Source organism: Salvelinus fontinalis, chromosome 6 (assembly GCF_029448725.1).
Source record: "Salvelinus fontinalis isolate EN_2023a chromosome 6, ASM2944872v1, whole genome shotgun sequence".
Classification (NCBI taxonomy): Eukaryota; Metazoa; Chordata; class Actinopteri; order Salmoniformes; family Salmonidae; genus Salvelinus; species Salvelinus fontinalis.
The window spans coordinates 51214631-51240920 of record NC_074670.1 but is presented as its reverse complement, the minus strand read 5'-3'; the positions used below and the strand labels follow the sequence as shown (position 1 = coordinate 51240920).

General features: G+C 42.8%; 2 protein-coding genes across 2 annotated transcripts; both read right to left on the bottom strand.

The window, feature by feature from the left end:
* Window positions 1-1098: 1098 nt before the first annotated feature.
* Window positions 1099-3563, bottom strand: slc25a5 (solute carrier family 25 member 5). Its single transcript, XM_055926953.1, has 4 exons — window positions 3350-3563; window positions 1966-2449; window positions 1708-1848; window positions 1099-1562 (listed from the first exon to the last, which is right to left on the bottom strand). The coding sequence occupies exons 1-4, from the start codon at window positions 3458-3460 to the stop codon at window positions 1405-1407; spliced, it is 894 nt and encodes a 297-aa protein (XP_055782928.1). The 5' UTR covers window positions 3461-3563; the 3' UTR covers window positions 1099-1404.
* Window positions 3564-5135: 1572 nt separating this feature from the next.
* On the bottom strand, window positions 5136-18834 carry slc25a43 (solute carrier family 25 member 43). Its single transcript, XM_055926952.1, has 5 exons — window positions 18302-18834; window positions 15408-15649; window positions 14968-15140; window positions 11871-12005; window positions 5136-11351 (listed from the first exon to the last, which is right to left on the bottom strand). Exons 1-5 carry the CDS (start codon window positions 18571-18573, stop codon window positions 11148-11150), a joined length of 1026 nt encoding a protein of 341 aa, XP_055782927.1. The 5' UTR covers window positions 18574-18834; the 3' UTR covers window positions 5136-11147.
* Between the last annotated feature and the right edge of the window lie 7456 nt (window positions 18835-26290).

Sequence of the window (26290 nt, the reverse complement as noted above, 5' to 3'; positions counted from 1 at the left end):
ACGATTTGGGTAAATCACCAGTCAGGACCATATTTGGTGTGTCACTAAAGCAATGCTGATGCCAAGGATGATTTCCTAACTCCCAGCAGCCCAAGGAAAATTAGATACTCCATACCCTGCTGGGTAAATCATGTGTAATCTGAGAGGCATTGAGAGCTAAATTAAGAGTGTCCTCCATTGAAGAACATTGTAGACAATACCATGTCTACAAAGAGCATGACATTGGCCTGCCTACTCCGGTAGTTTACATTAGCTGGTGAAAGTAACCCAAGGACAGGATTACAACCGGATATTGCAGCCAGCACTGATGTCCCAAAGTCTTAACGGTGTAGTTGTGAAAAGTTAAGGTGCTTTCTGACATGTTTGGATAGGCTCCCATTTAACAGCTGCCGCTATCTGGAGGAATTTCTCAGCAATGTCCCTAGTGCAGGATCGAGTCTCAGACTTAACATGTCAGCACCTACTATTTCCTAGTACTTTATTCCAAAGTTCACCCAACATTTTCCAGCTAATTTCTATAAAGGGAGGGTTGAGTTTGCTACTCTGCAGTCTACTTGCTGGAGCAGTGTAGATTGGCACCCAGTCAAACTCACGTTCAACATCAATCTTTGAGCAGGATTGTCATTTTATAAACAGTTGGCTCCACATACAGGTAATGGTCCAGCATCCAGCTTGAGAGAACGAAGAGTATATTTCGAAGCCTGAAGTAATCCACTTCGCAACAGATAATCCTAGCATTCCTCTCAGAAGTGGATGTCAGTTACTTCATTTGAATAAATTCTGCTCAAATATGCTTTTGAGCCAGGTAAAAACAAGCCAGACTTCATGCCACAAGACTAGCAGTTTCTCACCGTCCATGTTTAGAACCTTATCAACAGTTTATAGATTACACCCACCCAGTCCAAGCGCCAGTCAGCTGACTTTGGCTGGAGCCCAACCATAACTGTCAAGGACAACCCAGCTCTTAAGATTACACCTCAACGAATAAGACACCAGCTGGCTCTCAAGAGAAACCACACCAGGGAGAAGCTAGGAGTAACACTACATGCCATTCAGTGATGCTACTGCCAAAGAAACACAAACCAAGTGGAAAGCTCATTGTAGGTTCATTCAGTAGGTTGCCTTTATTTTTACAGTATTGACTAGAAACAGGCCATCTGGACAAAACAGGATGACATTTGAAGACCTGGCATAGTAACTTTTTTTTAAAAATGGAAATGACATTCTGGAGGGGAAAACAGAAATAAACATTGGGCAAATTAAAAGCGCAAAACCGATTTCTTCAGTACAACTAGCACAAACATACTAGTTGGTCCCTATAAATAAGGTGGAATTTGACAGTCCTTCCAAATGTACAAGTTATCTTACAGTTTAAACATTTATGGGGAGACATCTAGAAACAGTTTAGAGGACCTTCTTCAACTCATCGTACAAGACCAGCACGAAGGCACCACCCATGCCTCGGAGAACATTGGACCAGGCTCCTTTGAAGAAGGCCTTGCCGCCCTCATCCTTCGCAATCTTCTTCCAACAGTCAATGGTGCCAGTGTACATAATGTCACCTGCAAAACAAAAGCAACACAGGTCATACCTCCAGCCTTGGCTGAATGTTACTCAAGCAGTTGCCCACAGTTGGTGGATAGCATGACAGTGAATGCATAACTTGAAACTAAAATACAGACAAGTGTTCAAAAAGTTGATAATTACCTCCTTTACGTCCAGACTGCATCATCATACGACGACGGACAGTATCGAAGGGGTAGGATGTAAGACCAGCGACTGCAGTCACAGACTGAGCAATGGCCCAGCTGACCAAGATGCTTGCGTTCTTGGGATCTGGCAGCATGCCTACAGAGAAACCAAGCAGATTAAAACAGACTTTAGATTTGTGAAACAAACACACACTTGCAGTTCTTCTCAGACATGAGGATTGAGGCCTGTGCTCAGAGCAGTCCATGGACTCACCCTTGGCTGTGTCATAGACGCCAAAGTAAGATGCTCTGTAGATGATGATGCCCTGGACCGACACGGAGAATCCCTGGTACAGGCCCTTCAGACCGTCAGCCTTGTAGATCTTCTTCAAGCAGTCGCCCAGGCCGTTGAACTCACGCCCAGCACCGGCTTTGCCGACATCAGCAGCCAGTCGGGTTCTGGCAAAGTCGAGGGGGTACACAAAACACAGGGAGGTAGCGCCAGCAGCACCGCCAGAGGCCAGGTTACCAGCGAAGTACCTCCAGAACTGTTTCTTGTCCACGCCATCCAGGAAGATTTGCTTGTATTTGTCCTTGAATGCAAAGTTGAGGGCCTGGGTGGGGAAGTATCTGATGACGTTGGCCAAGTTGCCTCTCCAGAACGACAGGAAGCCCTGCTCCTTGGGGATACGGACGACGCAATCCATGATACCCTTGTACTGCTTGTCAACGGTGATCTGTTTGCTAGCATGTTGCACCTGTATTCACAAACACATCAAAAGCCAACGCTCAGTCTTCATACAATATTTTTGAAGAGAAAAGGCAACAGCGGTTTAATGACAAAGATACAGAGGACAAGGCCTACCTTTATCAATAAAAGTGTAACAGGTATGCTTCAAGCATTCAATGTCCTTAGCCAACTAGGTCAACTAAGCCAACACCCCTAACAATACCAGTCATAGTAATTAAATGTTGGCAACATTGTGGATACACGGCTAATAGTAGCTAAAATCATATTGACAAGAAGCAAGCTAGGTAATGTTGTCCATCAGCACCAAGCACTTTGCCTTTCCACATTCAATCACCATAAGGACGCGCCTCCTCAGCACTAGATTGGTTCTCGCTAGGCCTCAGCTAAACACAGGACGAAGCCCTCCCCTTGTTACGACCTTGGCAACTTCTCGGGCCTAGTAACTGCTAGTTACGTAATTTGATGACGGAGGACACAACGACGTTCAATGTCCAAACTAGCTCGTGAACAAATAACTAGTAAGTAGGAATGCCAATGAACATAACACATATACGGAGTCTTTAAAAACTCAACGTTACGTGGTTGCATAATAACGTTTGTCATTTGTTGCAAGCAAAGTAGTTAACGTTAGCCAAATACCCAGACAAGACACAGACACCGGTTTGCTGCTGAATTGACAGTCCCAAGATAAACCAAAATGGACGAGTCACTCGCATCTTTTCAACCTTGCAAGGCACCAATGACATTACGTTAACTAAGTTACAGAAGCTAGTTAGGTAACCCTAGTAAATTAAAAAAAATAAACTAAATGGCAAGTACGAGAGTTACGTTAGTAACTTAGCCAGCTAGTACCAAACGAATCCCTTTCATAGCTAAAGTTCATTTCTGAAAAGCCAGTCAAACTTACCTGAAGCAGAAGCTTGATTCTTTCAATAGGAGCTACAGCTGTTTTGGAGATGGCAGCGGAAATACCACCAGCCAGGAAGTCCTTAGCGAACGAGACGACGGTCTCATTCATTTTTTTGTTGTTATCGGGGACGTTGATACAAGGAAACCTTCCCGCTCAACCAAAGACTGCTGAGATATGCCGGCTCAGTCGAAATGGCCGATACGTTTAGTTGAGAGCGGATTTAATACCACTGTGTTCGCGAGACAAAGCGGGAGCTGAAAGGCGGCATGCCATTGGTGCGCTGGTGGATTTACTGGGCGGAGACGATGTTTTTATGAACGTCCCCTGGCCTGAGAAATTATTCCTGCCTTCATGAATTCAGCTGTGTTGTTGGCCTGTGTCCAAGAGTATTTATTTCTTTCAAAATAAACATTTAATTAATATCATACATGAAATACTGGCTAATAATATTAAATGTGATAACATTAAAGTTATCCAAGGTTTAAAATGGCTAATTTTGAGTTGATGTCATTCAATAGGTTGCTGGCTAAGTAGGCCTACATGGTTGCGAATGACACTTGACACACCTTGATTATGCCTTACCAACCAAGCTTTTGGTTGGTGAGTTCTGGACCCAAGGTCATGTGAAAAGCATGGAAGCTTGGAGTAGCTGAAACAGACAGAAGAGGAAGGCTGCGTTTACAGCCCAATTCTGATATTTTTTCCCACTAATTGGTCCTTTGAACAATCAGATCAGCTCTGATTGGTTAAAAGTCAAATTAGTGGAAAAAATATCAGAATTGGGCTGCGTGTATAAACGCAGCCTGAGTATACTAGACCCAGCTGCAATGGGATTGGTGCCTATGGGAGAGCCACCCCTCTTAAGTAAATAGAAATATATTATTTTTTCTCTCAATGGTATAGGCCTGAGTGATCCATCATCTTTGGCTGAAACTCATGTGTACTCTGAGTTAATGATCAGATGTGAGAGGGTGCTTATATAGGGGGGAAAAGGTCATCCCATTCACTGCCAGTTTAAAATGTCCTTGACTCTGCATTTCCTCACAATATCTATTTATATATTTCTTAATTCCATTCTTTTACTTTTAGATATGTGAATTGTTAGATAATACTGCACTGTTGGAGCTAGGAACACAAGCATTTCGCTACACCCACAATAGCATCTGCTAAATATGTGTATGTGACCAATAAATTTTGATTTGAGATAGATTATATACCACGGTCAAGCAATCTAATGATATTATAATTGATATAATTGGTATAATGATGTTATATTATTATGACATTGACAACTCATCTTAGTCTTACAATTAAGTGTCAATAACGATAATGATAGTCAGTCCTGTGATCAAACTTCCTTAGGGGGAAAAAAAATGCATCTGCTCCTCAAATATCCATTCAACAACCTACATCTTTTGGGAAAATAAAATGTTGCTGTCTTTCTTGTATGACATTGGCCTACTGTAGTAAGGTGGTAGTGGTGAGGTCAGCTGGGACTAGGGGGAACTAGCAGATCAGGTTACAGTCACCAGACTAGGGGTTTCTCAGGGTGCGCCGCTCAGAGCCTTTGAGATAGAACTCATGAAAGAACTACATGTGAACAATAAATCTGTTACCTGTATTCAACATTTCCATCAGAGACGTTCTTCTGAATGTCCTGACAAATATGATGAGGGAGCAATTGCTCCATTCATATCCTTTGTATAAGTACGAACAGTTGTGTTGTCATTCATACATACATAGTCAACTCATATTCAGGAAAGCCACACCTTGTTTAGCAAAGTAATTTAATTCAAATACAATTTTATTTGTCACATTCTTCGTAAACAACAGGCGTAGACTTACAAACGTATTTAACCATGGCAAGGCGACTGGGAATATGGCAGAATACAAATAGAGTAATCATTCACTCCGCAAGGCAATCAAACAAGCAAAATGTCAATATAGAAACAAAGTGGAGTTGCAATTCAATGGCTCAGAAACAAGAAGTATGTAGGAGGACCTAAAGACAATCACGGACTACAAAAGGAAAACCAGCCACGTCTCGGACACCGACGTCTTGCTTCTAGACAAACTAAACACCTTCTTTGCCCGCTTTGAGGATAATACAGTGCCACCGACACGGCCCTCTACCAAGGACTGAGGGCTCTCCTATTCCGTGGCCGACGTGAGTAAGACATTTAAACGTGTTAACCCTCGCAAGGCTGCCCGCCCAGAAGGCATCCCTATCCGCATTCTCAGAGCATGCACAGACCAATGACTATCCCCCCGTAGCACTCACTTCTGTCATCATGAAGTGTTTTCGAGAGACTAGTCAAGGATCATGTCACTTCCACCTTACCTGTCACCCTAGACCCACTTCAATTTGCTTACCGCACCAATAGGTCCAATCACCATCACACTGCCCTATCCCATCTGGACAAGAGTAATACCTATGTAAGAATGCTGTTCATTGACTATAGCTCAGCATTCAACACCATAGTACCCTCCAAGCTCATTATTAAGCTTGAGGCCCTGGGTCTCAACCCCACCCTGTGCAATTTGGTACTGGACTTCCTGATGGGCCACCCCCAGGTGGTGAATGTTGGAAACATCTCCACTTCGCTGATCCTCAACACTGGGGCCCCACAAGGGTACGTGCTCAGCTCTCTCCTGTACTCCCTGTTCACCCATGACTGCGTGGCCATGCAAGCCTCCAACTTAATCATTAAGTTTGCAGACGACAACACCAGTACTGTTGATTACCAACAGCGATGAGACAGCCTACAGGGTGAAGGTGAGGGCTCTCGGAGTGTGGTGTCAGGAAAATAACCTCTCACTCAACGTCAACAAAACAAAGGAAATGATCGTGGACTTCAGGAAACAGCAGAGGGAGCACCCCCCTATCCACATCGAAGGGACAGCAGTGGAGAAGGTAGAACGTTTTAAGTTCCTCGGAGTACACATCAGACAAACAAATGGTCCAAGCAGTGTGGTGTGGTGAAGAAGGCGCAACAGGCTCAGGAGGCTGAAGAAATTTGGCTTGTCACCTAAAACCCAGACAAACATTTACAGATGCACAACTGAGAGCCTCCTGTCGGCTGCATCACCGTCTGGTACGGCAACTGCACCACCCACAACCGCAGGGCTCTCCAGAGGGTGGTGCGGTCTGCACAACGCATCACCGGGGGCAAACTACCTGCCCTCCAGCACCCGATGTGACAGGAAGGCCTAAAAGATCATCAAGGACAACAACCACCCGAGCCACTGTCTGTTCACCCTGCTACCACCCAGAAGGCGAGGTCAGTACAGGTGCATCAAAGCTGGGACCGAGAAACAGCTTCTATCTCAAGGCCATCAGACTGTTAAACAGCCATCACTAGCACAGTGAGGCTGCTGTCTACATACAGACTTGTAATCACTGGCCACTTTAATAAATGGAACACTAGTCACTTTAATAATGTCACTAATAATTTTACGTATTTTCGCTACACTCGCAATAACATCTGCTAACAATATGTATGTGACCAATAAAATTTGAACAGTGAAATACATCCTTACCGGCTCTTCCCAACAATGCAGAGAAATAAGAGATAATTGAAAAGTAATGACACAATAATAAAAGTAATAATAAATACACAATGAGTAACGATAACTTGGCTATATACACAGGGTACCAATACCGAGTTGATGTGCAGGGGTACGAGGTAATTGAGGTAGATATGTACATATCTAGGAATAAAGTGACTAAGCAACAGGATAGTTAATAAAACAGTAACAGCAGCATATGCATTTATAAACATTAAAAAAAAGTTAGTCCAAAAAGGGTCAACGCAGATAGATAAAGCTGCACTATGCAGAAATCGCTCCGCAATTACCTGGTTGCTAATATTCTAAAAGTTTGAGTAATTTCGGTATGTGACAAAACAAGCATTCATTGTGTTGAGAATCATTTTACATTTTTTTTCATTTAACTAGGCAAGTCAGTTAAGAACAAATTCTTATTTACAATGACAGCCTAGGAACAGTGGGTTAACTGCCTTGTTCAGGGGCAGAATGACAGATTTTCACCTCGTAAACTCAGAGATTCAATCTAGAAACCTTTCGGTTACTGGCCTAGGCTACCTGCCGCCCCATCTGAAATATCTTTTCCATAACCAAAAAGATTGTATTTTCAGATGATTGAAACTGGTGTACAAAACCAAAAGATACAAAAACAAAACTTAACGGGAAGCATAGAAATATCTCACATAGAACAGGTCTACTGCTTCTTAGACTTGCTTTCAATGAGTATGACAGATCTATAACTCACATTTCTATATGAATTTTGTGGGGTTGCCCAAAAAGTTTTATATTGTAGTTTTAACCAAATACCTACCCGAACTGACTATTTAGCAGTCATATGGCTTGGGGGTAGAAGCTGTTCAGGGTCCTGTTGGTTCCAGACCTGGTGCATTGGTACAGCTTGCCGTGCGGTAGCAGAGACAACAGTCTATGACTTGGGTGGCTTTGACAATTTTTAGGGCCTTCCTCTGACACCACCTGGTATAGAGGTCCTGGATGGCAGGGAGCTCGGCCCCAGTGAACGCACTACCCTCTGCAGCGACTTGCGGTCCAACGCCAAGCATTTACCATACCAAGCGGTGATGCAGCCAGTCAAGATGCTCTCAATGGTGCAGCTGTAGAACGTTTTGAGGATCTGAGGGCCCATGCCAAATCGTTTCCACCTCCTGAGGGGGAAGAGGTGTTGTCAGGTGTGTGTGTGTGTGGACCATGATAGATCCTTAGTGATGTGGACACTGAGGAACTTGAAGCTCTCCTTTGTCTTGCTGATGTTGAAGGAGAGATGTTGTCCTGGCACCACACTGCCAGTTCTCTGACCTCTTCCCTATAGGTTGTCTCATTGTGGTTGGTGATCAGGTCTATCACCGTCGTGTCATCAGCAAACTTAATGATGGTGTTGGATTTGTGCGCAGCCAAGCAGTCATTGGGTGAACAGGGAGTACAAGAGGGGACTAAGCACGCACTCCTGAGGGCCCCCCGTGTTGAGGGTCAGCATGGTGGATGTGTTGTTGCCTACCCTCACCACCTGGGGGTGGCCCGTCAGGAAGTCCAGGATCCAGTTTCAGATGGAGGTGTTCAGTTCCAGGGTCCTTAGCTTAGTGATGAGCTATCGTGATTAACGCTGAGCTATAGTCAATTAACAGCATTCTCACATAGGTGTTCCTCTTGTCGAGGTGGGAGGGCAGTGTGGGGTGCAATATAGATTGCGTCATCGGTGGATCTGTTGGAAGTATGCGAATTGTAGTGGGTCCAGGGTGTCTGGGTTGAGAGTGTTGATGTGAGTCATGACCAGCCTTTAAAAGCATTTAATGTCTACAGATGTGAGTGCTATGTGGAAATAGTCATTTAGACAGGTTACCGTGGCGCTCTTTGGCACAGGGACTTTGGTGGTCTACTTGAAACATGTAGGTATTACAGACTGGGCCAAGGAGAAGTTGAAACTTTCAGTGAAGACACTTGCCACCTGGTCAGTGCATGCTCTGAGTATGTGTCCTGGTAAGCTGTCTGGCCCTGTGGCCTTGTGAATGTTAACCTGTTTAAAAGTCTTACATCAACTACGGAGAATGTGATCACACAGTCATCCGAAACAGCTGGTGCGCTCATGCATGGTTCAGTGTTGCTTGCGAGAATAGAAGGCATTTAGCTCGTCTGGTAAACTCACCTCACCGGGCAGCTCGTGGCTGGGTTTCCCTTTGTAATCTGTGATACTTTGTAGTGTATGTGGACACCTGCTAGTCGAACATCTCATTCCAAAATCATGGGCACTAATATGGAGTTGGTACCCCCTTTGCTACTATAACAGCCTCTACTCTTCTGCGAAGGCTTTCCACTAGATGTTGGAACATTGATGCATGGTCTTACTTCCATTCAGCCACAAGAGCTGAATTGCCTAGCTCGCAGTCGGCATTACAATTCATCCCAAAGGTGTTCGATAGCGTTAAGGTCAGGGCTCTGTGCAGGCCAGTCAAGTTCTTCCACACAGATCTCGACAAATCACTTATGTATGGAGCTTGCTTTGTGCACAGAGGCATTGTCATGCTGAAACAGGAAAGGGCCTTCCCCAAACTGTAGCCACAAAGTTGGAAGCACAGAAACGACTATAATGTCATTGTATGCAGTAGAGTTAAGATTTCCCTTCACTGGAGCGTTCTCCTGGCATCTGCCAAACCCAAATTCGTCTGTCTGAGTGCCAGATGGTGAAGCGTGATTCATCACTCCAGAGAACACGTTTCCACTGTTCCAGAGTGCAACGGCGGCGAGCTTTACACAACTCCAGCTGACGCTTGGCATTGTGATCTTAGGCTTGTGTGTTGCTGCTCGGCCATGGAAACCAATTTCATGAATCTCCCAACGAACTGGTTGCTTCCAGAGGCAGTTTGGAACTCGGTAGTGAGTGTTGCAACTGAGGACAGACTTTTTTTTTTTTTTTTTTTTTTTTTTACACGCTTCAGCACTCAGTGGTCCCATTCTGTGGTTTACCACTTCACAGCTAAGCCGTTGTTGCTCCTAGTCGTTTCCACTTCACAATAACAGCACTTACAGTTGACCAGGGCAGAAATTTGATGAACTGACTTGTTGGAAAGGTGGCATCCTATGACAGTGCCACGTTAAAAGTCACTGAGCTCTTCAGTAAGGCCATTCTACTGCCAATGTTTGTCTATGGAGATTGTACAGATGTGTGCTCAATTTTATACCCCTGTCAGGTGTGGCTAAAACAGCCGAATCCACTAATTTGAAGGAGTGTTCACATACTTTTGTATATATAGTGTAGTTTTGTCAGGATGCCCGAACATCAGCCTCTCTTGCGTCACCTCTTTCACTTCAATTGTGCGTTGATGTACAGTACAAATATCAGCCGTTACAATGACTGTTCAAGTACATTTCACTTCAATGATTCTGAATCATCTCAATCTAAAACAGATTTGCATTGTTTCATCAATCCAATGTATTACATACCATATACAGTACACGTAAACTTAATTCTCAGTGACATTGGTGTGCTTCAGTTACAATCTTATTGCTAGATTCACAACACAATGATACATACAGTACGTGCTATGAAAGTTAGTGACTGATTAGTGGCTAGGACACAATCAGATCCTTTGGGTGAATAACTACCACGCATATTTAAAACAGTCAGTGAAATAAGCCTTATAATAAATAAGGAAACTTTAAGGCATATAAATATGATATACCCAAGTCTGTTAAAATAGTCATGACAACCTAATGTACATAATGAAAAGCGTTGATTGGCATTAGTAAGCTAATTCCATCTTATAAACAGGTTTGTGCTTTGTGTTCCTCTTCATGACCTTTACGTAAGGCCGACCATATTACACAGGAGGTTGGTGGCACCTTAATTGGGGAAGACGAGCTCCTGGTAATGGCTGGAGTGGAATGAGTGGAATAGTATCAAATACTGTATGACAACAATAGAAAATACCATAACCCTGCTCTGAACAAAACAGTAAAAAAACAAAATCCATGTGTCAAGTATAAAAGTGCAATTCCTATGATTGCATTGCACGTTTAAAAAAACAATACAGCATAATTTGTCTATCAATGGATCTACCTCTGATTCTGAAATGGTTGCTAATTCACAAACAAAAAGCAGTAAAAGACCTGACATCAACCAAATTGTCATCTTCAAAGTATTGCATTCCAACAAATATTCCTGACTCTTTTTGATAGTTCAGACACTTTCCTATACCAATGGTCATCATCCCCTTCTGCAGGATTTGTTACACCAGTTTCACCAGCGACTTCCTTGCTGTGACTGAAACTTCCTATTCTTCAGGTACCGTTTCACTTCTTCCACCTCAGTAGGGCCCATGCTCTGGTCCACGCCCGGTGCCAACTTATAGCTCAATGGAGACACAATGTACCCATTGCGGTACAGGCAGACCTGCTTGCACATCTCAAAGCAGCTGAAGAGAAGGCCAAAGTAGGGGACAATCTGAGGAGGACAAACAGATCAATTGCTTTTGAAGGGCCTCTATAAACTGTGAAGAACTAGGTTAAAATCTGCCCTGGTAGTACGACCTGGTTATGATCTTCTTGTCCACAAAATACACAATTTAAGTAAATTGTAGACTGATCACGAGGGGAGATTTTAGATCAGTAAAAGAAACAACTCCACTGCCATCGTGAAAAGCCATTTGGGGATGAAAGATGAGCACTGCATGCTGTTCTAGGATCCACATCTGCCAGCTTGTTATAAATTACCCACAAAGCACATCTCTCTCAAGGTCCATCTCCCAAGTTCTGGGCCATTCTACTATTTCACTCTGATATAAAAATGGCATTGTTTGATAAATGTGCATTGGCTGTATATTCCTATATCTATTACTGCACTATATCTACAGCAGACAAGACTGAGGAGGACTGGTAGAGGGTTGGGGGTAGAGCACAATAAATCATTACAGTAATAGGCTAATGTATTAAAAAAATGGGAACATGACTTATGTGGTCCTACCTTGACCATGTTGGCTGTGATGCCACTCCACAGTGTCAGGATGCCCTTGTTTCTGATCACCTGCCTGAAGCAGTCTAACATTCCAGTGAAGTGGATATCAGCGCCACCATAATGGGGGAGCCGAGGGTTTTGGGCCTGGCGAGAGAAAGAGAGGAGGACAAAGATTCCTGATTAGATGAGTTATGACACTCCATTATGTAATGAGAGATTTCCAGTTACTAGAAAAGTGACCCTAGAGAGCATAAAATAAATGCATTTAGGATAAATGAATGACAGATATTTGGGACAAACTCATAAGCGTGTGATCCAAGTAGTGACCCACATGAAAAAAATACTATGGTCTAAATGCTGTAGAATTACTATATTTTTATACTATATTATTTACTGTAGTGTTTTTGCGGACATGACTGTAGTATACTGTATTATTTACTGTACTGTTTTTGTGGACATGACTGCAGTACAACGAATGGCGCTGAGATGTATAGCTAAGACTGCACTCAACAAACTACAGTTGAAGTCAGAAGTTTACATAAACTAAGTTGACTGTGCCTTAGAGGCTTCTGATAGGCTAATTAACATAATTTGGATCAATTGGAGGTGTACCTGTGGATGTATTTCAAGGCCTACCTTCAAACTCATTGCCTTTTTGCTTGACAACATGGGAAAATTTGGTCCCAAATTTCCAAATGCATGAAGGTACCACATTCTACTGTACAAACAATAGTATGCAAGTATAAACACCATGGGACCACGCAGCTGTCATACCACTCAGGAAGGAGTTCTGAGGAGTTCTGTCTCCTAGAGATGAACGTACTGTGGTGCGAAAAGTTCAAATCAATCCCAGAACAACAGCAAAGAACCTTGTGAAGATGCTGGAGGTATCTATATACACAGTAAAACGAGTCCTATATCGACATAACTTGAAAGGCCGCTCAGCAAGGAAGAAGCCACTGCTCCAAAACCGCCATAAAAAAGCCAGACTACGGTTTGCAACTGCACATGGGAACAAAGATTGTACTTTATGGAGAAATGTCCTCTAGTCTGATGAAATAAAAATAGAACTGTTTGGCCATAATGACCATCGTTATGTTTAGAGGAAAAAAGGAAGCTTGTGGAAGGCTACCCGAAACATTTGACCCAAGTTAAACAATTTAAAGGCAATGCTACCAGATACTAATTGAGTGTATGTAAACTTCTGACCCACTGGGAATGTGATGAAAGAAATTAAAGCTGAAATAAATAATTCTCTCTACTATTATTCTGACTTCACATTCTTAAAATGAAGTGGTGATCCTAACTGGCCTAAAACATGGAATTTTTACTAGGATTATATGTCAGGAATTGTGAAAAACGGAGTTTAAATGTATTTGGCTAAGGTGTATGTAAACTTCTGACTTCAACTGTATACAGGGCTGTAAATCAACAAGAAAAAGCTCATCCAAAGGCAGCACCCCTAGTGGCCTGTGATTTTAATGCAGGAAAACTCAAATCCGTTTTGATCTAATTTCTGCATCGACAAAGCTATCTAGCAGTCCAATCGATCTAAAAATTCTAAAGAAAGCACTAAATGATGAGGGATACAAGTGTGTAGTATACTGCCGCAGCGGTCTAAGGCACTGCATCTCAGTGCAAGAGGCGTCACTACAGTCCTTGGTTCGATTCCAGGTTGTATCACACCCGACCGTGATTGGGAGTCCCATAGGGTGCCGTACAATTGGCCCAGGGTCGTCCGGGTTTGGCCGTCATTGTAAATAAGAATGTTCTTAACTGACTTGCCTAGTTAAATAAAATAAAAAAATGACTATAGAATTCCATAGTAAGTAATATAGTGTTCTATAGTAAACTGTAGTATTTTTTTATGTGGGGAGAGAGACTATGGAATGAATGGAATGATTTTTATGAATGGAAATTCCTGACATTTACAATAATTGCTCAAACCAGGGATCTGTGCTATGGGACATTTGTAACTTGGATGTCACATGACTAGCTATATCCTAACTGCAGCACTGAAGTAATTCATTACAATGACTCTTCACTCAAAATTGTTATATATGTGAAACCAAATTAACTGAGCAAATGTGGGTGTGGTCTCAGTACTCTCACAGACAGGACATTGGTATCTTACAAGTTCCAAAACAAACTGTAATTTCCTTTTGTCAAGCATGAACCACTCCACCTTGGAGGGCACTTTAATCCATGACATTAACCATCTCCCAAAGACAACACACTTCCAGTCACGACAGGCTGAGTTTGTTAAGGAAATGGTATGTTACTGGCTGGCTGAAGAAACAAAAACTGCACCCATGCTTTAAGCTTCCTTAAAAATATTTGCTTGTGGGTTGTGTCATCCGTTTCTAATTGAACTTCTTGTTTTGGCCCAAATAAAATCTGATATACTTCTATACAAAACATGAACAAAATATATTTATTAATTCTGTGTGTCTGAAACTAGACAGAGGGAATTAAAGAGAGGTGCAGTTTGTCTTATGGACTTCTCAATTGGAGTGACTGTGCTTGTCCACTGTGTGATAGCTGTCAGCTATATTTAGAGAACTTCTCTATAGCCCAGGCAGACCCTGAACAGCATTCAGATTCTCAGCTGCTGCAGCACCTTGTGGTCACTAATAATAAATTGATAAAAACGGATGTAGTATTCTGTCCTTCATAGAAGTCCTATTGAACCCTGTGTGTCCTCTCATACATACAGAGAAGGACATGTGAGGGGAGACATGAACTCATACATCAGCCCAATGTATGGTATGTGCCAATAACTATGGTCAGTTATTGTAGTTAAAGTCTATGAAGATGTATTATTAGTCTTAGTTTAAAACTTTCAAAGCCTGACTATCTTTTTTGGCTATTTTCTAAGTTTGTATGTTGCATGTTGTTTAGAAAGTAGGAAAAAAATGCATCCACTCGTAGGCTACTTTATCAAGGGCAAGTGTTTTGCTGTGTAAGGACAAGTTTTTTACTACCGGTATGTACTTGTCAGAGATACCGGTAAAAATGTGTACAAATGCACCACCATATGGACGGATGTTGTATTACCAAACTGGTTGTGCCTCATAAAATGGCCCAATGAGTTGGGCGCACTTACCTGCATTTTCCTTTTCACAGTTTCAAAGGGGTAGGAGAGGGTTTGGGCCACTCCTGCGGCTATGCAGCCATTGATGAAGTTCTGTAGGGCAGTGAACCGGAATTGGGGCTCCCGCCACATCTTGTCCAAGTTTATGTAGACTGCATAGCAACCAATAGAGAAGGGAAATGCACCTGTAGCAGAATAGATCCACAGTTACTAGCTATGTCAACACTGCCCCATAGAAAAACTTATCATCATGATATAAATATTCTCTTTTTGGCTGTTCCAAATTTCAAACAATGAAAGCTCTATAAGCTGTAAGAAATGTGTTTCACAAGTAAGCAGACTAGACAAACTTTATGTAGAGTGATACAATAAGGTATAACTAAACCATTGTGTGGCTTTTCTTAGGAATGTCTTTCTCCACATTTCTGTAGTATACAGACATAAGTGCGTACCTAGGATTGTGAGAGAGAAGCCCCTGTAGAGTGCTTGAAGGCCTTCGGTCTGGTATATCTTGGAAAGCGTGTGGACCACCCCCCTGTAGGTAGGCTCTCTGCAGTTCTGAGCTATGAGGCGAGTCTCTGCCACCTCCAAAGGGTACGTGGCCAGCGCTGCACTTATACCAGCTAGCCCACCAGCAAAAATGGCCCTCCACTGAGAGACGTAGCCCAATTCATCCATATGGAGGTGGACGATCCTGGAAAGTCAAGAACAGAGGTCAATGTTTTAGGCTCCTTTTATAAAGATAATTAAGAACTATCTAAAAATATACACTGCTCAAACAAATAAAGGGAACACTAAAATAACACATCCTAGATCTGAATGAATTGAATGAAAATATTCTTATTAAATACTTTTTTCTTTACATAGTTGAATGTGCTGACAACAAAATCACACAAACATTATCAATGGAAATCAAATTTATCAACCCATGGAGGTCTGGATTTGGAGTCACACTCAAAATTTAAGTGGAAAACCACACTACAGGCTGATCCAACTTTGATGTAATGTCCTTAAAACAAGTCAAAATGAGGCTCAGTAGTGTGTGTGGCCTCCACGTGCCTGTATGACCTCCCTACAACACCTGGGCATGCTCCTGATGAGGTGGCAGATGGTCTCCTGAGGGATCTCCTCCCAGACCTTGACTAAAGCATCAGCCAACTCCTGGACAGTCTGTGGTGCAACGTGGCGTTGGTGGATGGAGCGAGACATGATGTCCCAGATGTGCTCTATTGGATTCAGGTCTGGGGAACGGGCGGGCCAGTCCATAGCATCAATGCCTTCCTCTTGCAGGAACTGCTGACACACTCCAGCCACATGAGGTCTAGCATTGTCTTGCATTAGGAGGAACCCAGGGCCAACCGCACCAGCATATGGTCTCACAAGGGGTCTGAGGATCTCATCTCGGTACCTAATGGCAGTCAGGCTACCTCTGGCGAGCACATGGAGGGCTGTGCGGCCCCCCAAAGAAATGCCACCCCACACCATGACTGACCCACCGCCAAACCGGTCATGCTGGAGGATGTTGCAGGCAGCAGAACGTTCTCCACGGCGTCTCCAGACTCTGTCACGTCTGCCACATGTGCTCAGTGTGAACCTGCTTTCATCTGTGAAGAGCACAGGGCGCCAGTGGCGAATTTGCCAACCTTGGTGTTCTCTGGCAAATGCCAAACGTCCTGCACGGTGTTGGGCTGTAAGCACAACCCCCACCTGTGGAGGTCGGGCCCTCATACCACCCTCATGGAGTCTGTTTCTGACCGTTTGAGCAGACACATGCAGATTTGTGGCCTGCTGGCGGTCATTTTGCAGGGCTCTGGCAGTGCTCCTCCTTGCACAAAGGCAGAGGTCCTGCTGCTGGGTTGTTGCCCTCCTACGGCCTCCTCCACGTCTCCTGATGTATTGGCCTGTCTCCTGGTAGCGCCTCCATGCTCTGGACACTACGCTGACAGACACAGCAAACCTTCTTGCCACAGCTCACATTGATGTGCCATCCTGGATGAGCTGCACTACCTGAGCCACTTGTGTTGGTTGTAGACTCCGTCTCATGCTACCACTAGAGTGAAAGCACCGCATTCAAAAGTGACCAAAACATCAGCCAGGAAGCATAGGAACTGAGAAATGGTCTGTGGTCACCACCTGCAGAACCACTCCTTTATTGGGGGTGTCTTGCTAATTGCCTATAATTTCCACCTTTTGTCTATTCCATTTGCACAACAGCATGTGAAATTTATTGTAAATTTATTGTCAATCAGTGTTGTCCATCAACTGTCCACTAAGTGGACAGTTTGATTTCACAGAAGTGTGATTGACTTGGAGTTACATTGTGTTGTTTAAGTGTTCCCTTTATTTTTTGGAGCAGTGTATTTACTTTCATCATTGCATACATTATTCATGAGGCAGGTACAGCCAGTGAATATATGTATTATTATGGCTTCAGGTTTTTCAAGATATTGCCAGAAATTCTAGTAGTAAGTAACTGTATGTTACATAACTAACAGACTGAGCATCTAATTCAAGAACAGTTCAAATGCACGTTTCATAGAGTAAACATACCAAGGCAAGTAAACATGATGTTCTCCATTGAGAATCCACTACCATATGTCCGAAAATTAAGATGGGTGTCGAAGTAGATCTGCAGTTAATCTCATCTGATATTTAATAAACAGCCATAAAGTCTGGTAAACTTGACTAAATAAATATGCACTTTGAAGAAAGGAGGAGCTTCCTTCTTCTTGGAACCCCTGCGTGGAACACGATGTACATAACATTTCCCTGGCGCGCGGGGCAGAGTTCGAGTTTACATGTGCCCATGCACTGACGCGTGAGATCTTACTGTCAGCGTTAGAATTAGAAAACACCATGAACCATATCTTCTCAGTTACCATGGCATGGTCGAATGGGAGTACAACAACCATAAACGTCGAGAAGTTAGACATGACTACTTCTGAGTTTGTTTGGATATGAAGTGACACCATACTCGGATGAGATTTAAGAGCAGTCTGATTGGACAATGATAGAAGGCGTGTCTCACAATAATCTTAAAAACAACGGAAGTGAATTGGATGGAAATGTGTGGGACTAACGTTAGCTATACCAGTTCTGCAGACGACGTCTAAGTAATCATAATATGTGTTTGCAAATATGTCAACCCAGTATAAAGACGTAGGGCATGTTTGGGACAAAAGGCAGTATCAGCCTGGTTGAATATAGCTAACTAGCATGGTAATTAAATTAACTATACGGCTAGCTACCTGTAACGTTATAGCTAGCTAGTAGCAACCTAGCTACTTGTCTAAGATTAACGTTTTCATAACTCAGAAACAACATACCAAATTGCGTATTCACTCACTGTTTGTATGTTGCCAAATGGACGGCGCTGTAAGGAAACAGGCGGAGACAGGAGACGAGGTTCCCCTTCCAAAATCCTCGTATGCCTTCTTTCTGGTAGACAACAATAAAGCTGTGGAGAAAGCCTTTTTTACAGTGAAATGTGCCCACTTGACTCTTGATTTTCACCACCTCCAGGGACGACGTGACAGTTTTACTGAAAACTCCCGCAAAACCAACGCACATGAAGCCCTGAGAACTTGTCAGTCTGTCATCTTTTTTAACTGTTGCCATTATTACTCTGAATATGTAAACAATTTTCCTTAGCCGATGCTGCTACCTCATCGGTAGGTCTATATTGTCTGTAGGACCAGCAGCGCATCTTGTTTATCATCCGGTGTCCTGATTCCTGTCACGTTGCTCTGAGGGGAGGAGGTACTGAGTGCACTGGGCATGGGGACGTCTAAGGTTCTCTTTCCAGGAAAATGTTTGGCACCTGGTGGCTATTAATGTATATATGTAGGCTAACGTTACTTTTGGTGCGCGGGTCAGCTGTTTGTTCACCCACAATTGCTAACCAATCCGCAACCGCCTGACTGTGATAAAGTGAAAATTTGAGGCCCTCACCCGACCCTAACCCTATAATTTATTAAATGATCTGTAGGTTAGTCAGAGACGGCGGAACAATTTGACAGTGGTGCGTTTTTATTTTGTTGCCTGATTTACTGTAGATATGTTTACGCATATAATCTCCGAGATTGTTGTACCCTATTTGTTAGTCAACTTGTCTATATCCTAGTTACATGCAGCGTATCTTCTGTCATTATATCTTGCCCTATAATACTACATAAACCCTTGCTCACCAGAATAATGTCCTAAATCGATAGAATGACTAACCGCCCTTCATCCACACAATATTTAATGACCCTAAAACCGCCAGCCCCGCGGCTATGCGCGTTATGAGTCTACCCGCATCAGTAACATGTCGCCTACTGTAGGCTACTTTACTATCTTGTATGATTTAAACATTTATGAAAACATGAGCACGTGGTAGTAGGTCAAAGTTAGCTGCCTGTAGTATGGCCATAAGATCTGGCAAGCCAAGAGTTTCATATATTTAATTTCTTAATAATAATTTAAGGATGATTTAACCCTAAAAGCACATCATTTCAAAACCGTTTTTTTATCCTTCTGAAGTTTTAGGACTTTGTCAAGCAACTAGTTACCAACCCCAAAAACATGTATCGTGATTTCAGTGTTAATATGGAGGAATTAAATATAATATCTAGTTGTGCGTGCTAGTATGAAAATGTGCTAAAAATATAGAATCAATAGTCAACTTTGTGATAAAAGCACCAACGTTGGCACAGAGATAGATGTATGTATCCTGGAAAGGTATACAGTGAGCTACAAAAGTATTGGGACAGGGTCACATTTTTTGTTGTTTTGGCTCTGCACTCCAGCACTTTGGAAATGACACAATGACTATGAGGTTAAAGTGCAGACTGTTAGCTTTAATTTGAGGGTATTTAATTCCATATCGGATGAACCGTTTAGAAACCACAGCACTTTTTGTAAATAGATAGTCCCCCCAATTTAGGAGACCTAAAGTATTGAGACAAATTTAAAAATTGTTGGATGCTTTGCTGTTTGTTTTGGTTGTGTTTCAGATTATTTTGTTCCCAATAGAAATGAATTCTAATTATGTATTGTGTCATTTTTTGGAGTCACTTACTGTAAATAAGAATAGAATATGTTTCAAAACACTTCTGCATTAATGTGGTTGCTATCATGATTACAGAAAGTCCTGATTGAATTGTGAATAATGATGAGTGAGAAAGTTAGAGGCATGAATATCATACCCCCCAACCTCCCCTAGTGTTGTAATGGTGAGAGGTTAGCATGTCTTGGGGGTATGATATTTGTGCGTCTGTAACTTTTACACCAAGTTGAGAGTCTAATATTTTATACTTAACAAAAATATAAACGTAACATGCAACAATTTCAAATATTTTACTGAGTTACAGTTGATATAAGGAAATCAGTCAATTAAAAATATCATTAGGCCCTAATCTATGGATTTCACATGACTGGGCAGGGGCCTTGGAAGGCATAGGCCCACCCACATGGCAGCCAGGCCCAGCCCATTAGAATGAGTTTTTTCACACAAAAGGGCTTTATTATAGACAGAAATACCCCCACCCCGCTCAGTCGATCCCACAGGTAAAGAAGCCGGATGTGAGCGTCCTGGGCTGGCGTGGTTACACATGGTCTGCGGTTGTGAGACTGGTTGGGCGTACTCCAAATTCTCTAAAACGACGTTGGAGGCAGTTTATGGTAGAGAAATTAACATTAAATTCTCTGGCAACCACTCTGGTGGACATTCCTGCTGTCAGCATGTCAATTTCACACTCCCTCAAAACTTGGCATTGGGTTGTGTGACAAAACTGCACGTTTTAAAGTGGCCTTTTATTGTCCCCAGCACAAGGTGCACCTGTGTAATGATCATGCTGTTTACTCAGCTTCTTGATATGCCACACCTGTCAGGTGGGTGGATTATCTTGGCTAAGGAGAAACGCTCACTAACAGGGATGTTAACAAATTTGTGCATGAAATTTGAGAGAAATAAGCTTTTTTGTGCGTAGTGAACATTTCTGGGATTTTTTATTTCAGCTCATGAGACATGGGACCAACGCTTTACATATTTTTGTTTAGTGTAGATGCAACTGGAACTGAGTTGATAGCCCATAGCATTCCATAGTTAGAGCATAAAGTCTGATGTCACCGGCATCCATATTGCTTAAATTGACCATATCGTGGGCCATTTTAGGTCGTACCCGGATTAGCTCAATAGCCAATTTCGCAGCCTCTGAGTGTCAAGACAACACAACACTTTGAATGAATGACAGACACATTTTCATTACAAAGGGAAAGTGGGATACCTAGTCAGTTGTACAACTGAATGCCTTCAACTGAAATGTAAGTGGTGATGGATATAATTGATCAAACTACAGTATCTGTTAAAAACATGAAAAACATACAAAAAAGTATATTTTTAATCATACATTTTTATATAAATCTGTGAAGATTTGAAAATATATGCATATTTTGGGTAATTGAAACCATTTACTTGTGTTACAAAAGGTTAATTAATAAAATAACATCTGTTACTGTTTGACAGAAAGTGTATTTTTTCCATCATTTCCAACTTGGGGTCAGAAATGTCCCCTGTTGTTGCTTTTAGGGGTCGAAATATGTGCTTTTAGGGTTAAATGATCCACAAACTCCATTGTTCACAGGATACACATACGATTCATGAAGGGGTTCAGTTTGCCAGTGACTAGTTATTACAGCCACAAAGTCATAAACCCCTCCTATTTCTACAATGTATCTTCTTAATATGTGATTTTAAACCTAACCCTAACCTTTACCACACTGCTAATCGTATTCCTAACCATAACCTTAAATTAAGACCAAAAAGCACATTTTTGTTTTCAATCATTTTTAAGATATAGCCCATTTCTGTGGCTGGGGTAACTAGTGGAAAGAGTTCAGCTTCCACTTATGATCAATTAATAAACTTATTTAAAAGACCACTAGGGGGTGGTCTAAACCCAGTAACCTTATGCAGTGGAACTCTATGCAGTCGGTCACTTGCATCAGATTACAGGTTGCATGGTTCTATCCCCTGTCCCAAAAGCACAGTACCCTGTTCTTTGTTTTTGTCACAAGATGGCGCACTCAGAGCACACAATCCTATATAATAAGTGCTTTTTCTGGTGCCAGGAGGCCATTCCCAAAACTCCAGAAAATCCATGAGGTTATTAACAGTCTACTCTCATATATTCTGAGTATGGTATGCATTAATACAATCTAGTACAGTATAGTTGACTGGTAACAATTTTGCTGTGGTGGTAGTTTTATGAATAATCCTCCCCTTGTGTATTGATCATGCATGTCATATAAATATCATATGATTACTTTCTACATTAATTATTATTTGGGTTTAGGTATGAAAGCTTTGAATTAAAGGTGAAAAGTTCATGATTGTCCAAGACATTCCCATTTTCATATTTAGTTGGAACCCTCTATACATTGGCCATACATATACCTCCGCTCTCTCCTATTTACCAACCGGGTCTTGTAGTTCCTTCCCTGTTAAGGCCCATGTTTGTTTTCTGCCTGTGTCTGCCTGTGTCCCCTGCTGGGCTGACAACCTCAGCTGCCTGTGAAGAGCCCACCTCCTGTCGGTGGCTGGGCCACTTGGCTCATTCACAAAGGCTACTGGAATAACAGAACCCTCCAGAGGAAATGACAGCCTGTTCAAAAGAGGTTTCTCCCCCTCTTGCTCCTCCTCGCTCTGGGTCTTCACTGGGGGTGGGGCAGGGTGTGGTTGGGTGGGTGAGTGGGAATACTGTTTACCACTAAATGCTTAGCTACTGTTGTTGATGAAAATGGGGGCAAAGAGGATAAACCTAGATTATGGATGATCAATTAAAGTAAATGGTTCACTCGTGCATATTGATATGGAAATGTTGTAGATAGACAAATACACTATTTATACAAAAGTGTGGACACCCCTTCAAATGAGTGGATTCGGCTATTTCAGCCACACCCGTTGCTGACAAGGTAAAATCTGTCATTCTGCCCCTGAATAAGGCAGTTAACCAACTGTTCCTAGGCCGTCATTGTAAATAAGAATTTGTTCTTAACTGACTTGTTAAAAAAAGGTAAAATAAATACTGAAGAGCTCAGTGATTTTCAACATGGCACTGTCATAGAATGCTACCTTTCCAACAAGTCAGTTTGTAAAATGTCTGCCCTGGTCATCTGTAAGTGCTGTTATTGTGAAGTGGAAACGTCTAGGCGCAACAACGGCTCAGCAGCGAAGTGGTAGACCACACAAGCTCATAGAGCGGGACCGCTGAAGCTTGTAGCATGTCTTCAGTTGCAACACTCACTACCGAGTTTCAAACTGCCTCTGGAAGCAATGTCAGCACAATAATTGTTCGTCGGGAGCTTCATGAAATGGGTTCCATGGCCAATCAGCCACACACAAGCCTAAGATCGCCATTCGCAAAAGTTAAGCATCGGCTGGAGTTGTGTAAAGCTCGCCGATATTGGACTTTGGAGCAATGGAAACGCGTTCTCTGGAGTGATGAATCACGCTTCACCATCTGGCAGTCCGACAGTTGAATCTAGGTTTTGGCAGACCAGGAGAACGCTACCTTCCCCAATGCATAGTGCCAACTGTAACATTTGATGGAGGAGGAATAATGGTCTGGGGCTGTTTTTCATGGTTCCGGCTAGGCCCTTAGTTCCAGTGAAGGGAAATAATAACGCTACAGCATACAATGACATTCTAGACGATTCTGTGCTTCCAACTTTGTGGCAACAGTTTGGGGAAGGCCCTTTCCTGTTTCAGCATGACAATGCACCCATGCACAAAGCGAGGTCCATACAGAAGTGGTTAGTCGAGATTGGTGTGGAAGAACTTGACTGGCCTGCACAGAGCCCTGACTTCAACCCCATCAAACACCTTTGGGATGAATTGGAACGCCGACTGCATGCCTGGCCTAATAGCCCAACATCAGTCCCGACCTCACTAGTGGTCTTGTGTCTGAATGGAACCAAGTCCCAGCAGCCATGTTCTAACATCTAGTGGAAAGCCTTCTCAGAAGAGTGGAGGCAGTTACAGCAGCAAAGGGGCGACCAATTCCATATTCATGTTTAATGATTTTGGAATGAGATGTTCGACGAGCAGGTGTCCACAGACTTTTGGTCATGTAGTGTATAACTGGTTCATATCATTAAGTAGGGAACCGATAGTAAGTCACCAAAGGCCTTTTTGAAGTCAACATAAACTAATCTAATTTCTACAGGCAGTAAGTGCCTTTGTTGGAGATCGATAGGAGTCATGCTTGAAATAGTTTCGCACTCAAATGACGTCTCAGCCTGGGTAGGTGCTCGGTTTCAGAGGTTCTCCTCTTGACTGTGTCACCTCGCTCCAACTGAAGAATGTCAGAGTGGGAATGAGAATTTTCCCTGGTCCCAAGAGCAGTAAAAGACCCAGTGCTTCCTTTGAAAGTGCTAGGAAAGACCCCTTTGATCTCACTGTCATATGCATGTGGTTCCTAATACAAGATAATGGGGTGGCTTTCTTGAAAGATAAGTGGTGTGAAGTGTGTGTGCTGCATCTTATCAATTAGTGCCTGAGCGATTTCACAGGACACCCAGGGTATGTGTTGCCACAAGGTCTCCACTGCCTGTACAGCAGTTTCATCTGGTGTTCATTTTTTCCGCCTCACTCACAATGTCATCTCCCACAGTCCTTTTTATGGGATAGGGATAGAGCACTGGCTCTATCCTGTATGTCTACACCTAGTGCCCTCCTGCTTTCCCAGCCCTCTCCCTGAATAAGTATTTCCTCCACTCTTAGGCGCGGGAGCCACCAGCCTCTTTTTGTCCATCGTCTCCACGTCCCAGGGCCTGGCATATAGCAGCAGGAGAAGGCTGGGTGGGGCATTGTCATGCCCTGGCATGTCATGCGCAAATCTACCCCTGATCTCCCACTTTGAAGTGGGAGTGCTGGAGGAACTGTAACTGGGATTTGGGATGTTGCTGGGGATTTGCACCGGGCAGACTGGGGTTCCCCCCTCCTCCTCACAGACTGGTGCCAGGCCCAGAGACTACTGCAATACAATCGCACCTCATTATCTGGGACAGCCACATCACAGACCTGTGTTGGGAAGGGAGGGGAGTATGGAGGAGGAGGGGAAAGCGAGGGTGGGGTGGGGATGGAGGGGTGTGTTTGGGTGAGGGGTGAAATGATGGGAGAGATGAGGGATAAGCAGAAACCAGGCAATGTGTCAACACCTCCGGCCTACAGTAGAGAGACTCAGGACACACTCTCTGACCCACTTCACAGGGAGGATAGAGTTGTTATGCACAGAAGCCTGCTTTTAAATGAATGGTTTCAGTAATGGGTTAACTGTGAAAGCTTACCACTGACTGTTAGCAATGACCCACACAGCACAGCAATTCAGTAGTGATGAACAAAGTGTACTTTATATTTATTACTGCATACTGCACTTTCAGATATATGACATTTTACATAAACCAGACCAGCACAGTCTAATAGCTTTTCAAAATCAAATAAAACCTTGACTGACTTTATATAATTTTATTTGACTTTATATAATTTTATTTTGTTTAGGTAATATTCAGGGAGAAATTACATGCCCAACATCCCCCCCCCCCCCTATTTGCATATTAGGTAAAATAATTAATATCTATGCTTTGAAAAATGCTAGATATTATGTATTACTGTGTAACTCAGTACACTGAGACTTGGCTTTGTCTTCAAGGATGCAGATGAAGAGGCCCATTGTCTATCTGTGAGGAGGAGGCTGGGTAGGGGTAGAACTAAAAGCTCTGGGCTCCTCCTGGCAGCTGATCAAATCAAATGTTATTTGTCACATACGCCGAATACCATGAAATGCTTACTTACAGGCCCTTAACCAACAATGCAGTTCAAGAAATAGAGTTCATCAAATATTTTTCTAATAAACTAAAGTTTAAAAAATCAATCAAAAAGTAAGACATTTACATAACAATAACAATGCAATATACAGGGGATACAGGTACAATGTCAATGTGCGGGGGTACAGGTTAATCAAGGTAATTTGTAAAGTGACTATGCATAGATAATGAACAGCGAGTAGCAGCAGTGTAAAACAAAGGGGGTGGGGGTCAATGCAAATAGTCCGGGTGGCCATTTGATGTCCTCCTATCTTCACATGTACGATCATTAAATCAATATGAAATCTAAGGAACAGGAAGCCAGATGGCCTTCCCCCAGACCTCCTTGACCTAGCAGGTCAGAGCCCTCTCAGAGCCACCATGGCTAGTGTACAACCGGCCCATGGACGAAAGCCCTTTGAAGGCATAGACATTCAACAAGAAGCCCATGAATGACTAAAGGGGACAAATAAGCTGTTACGACTCAGGT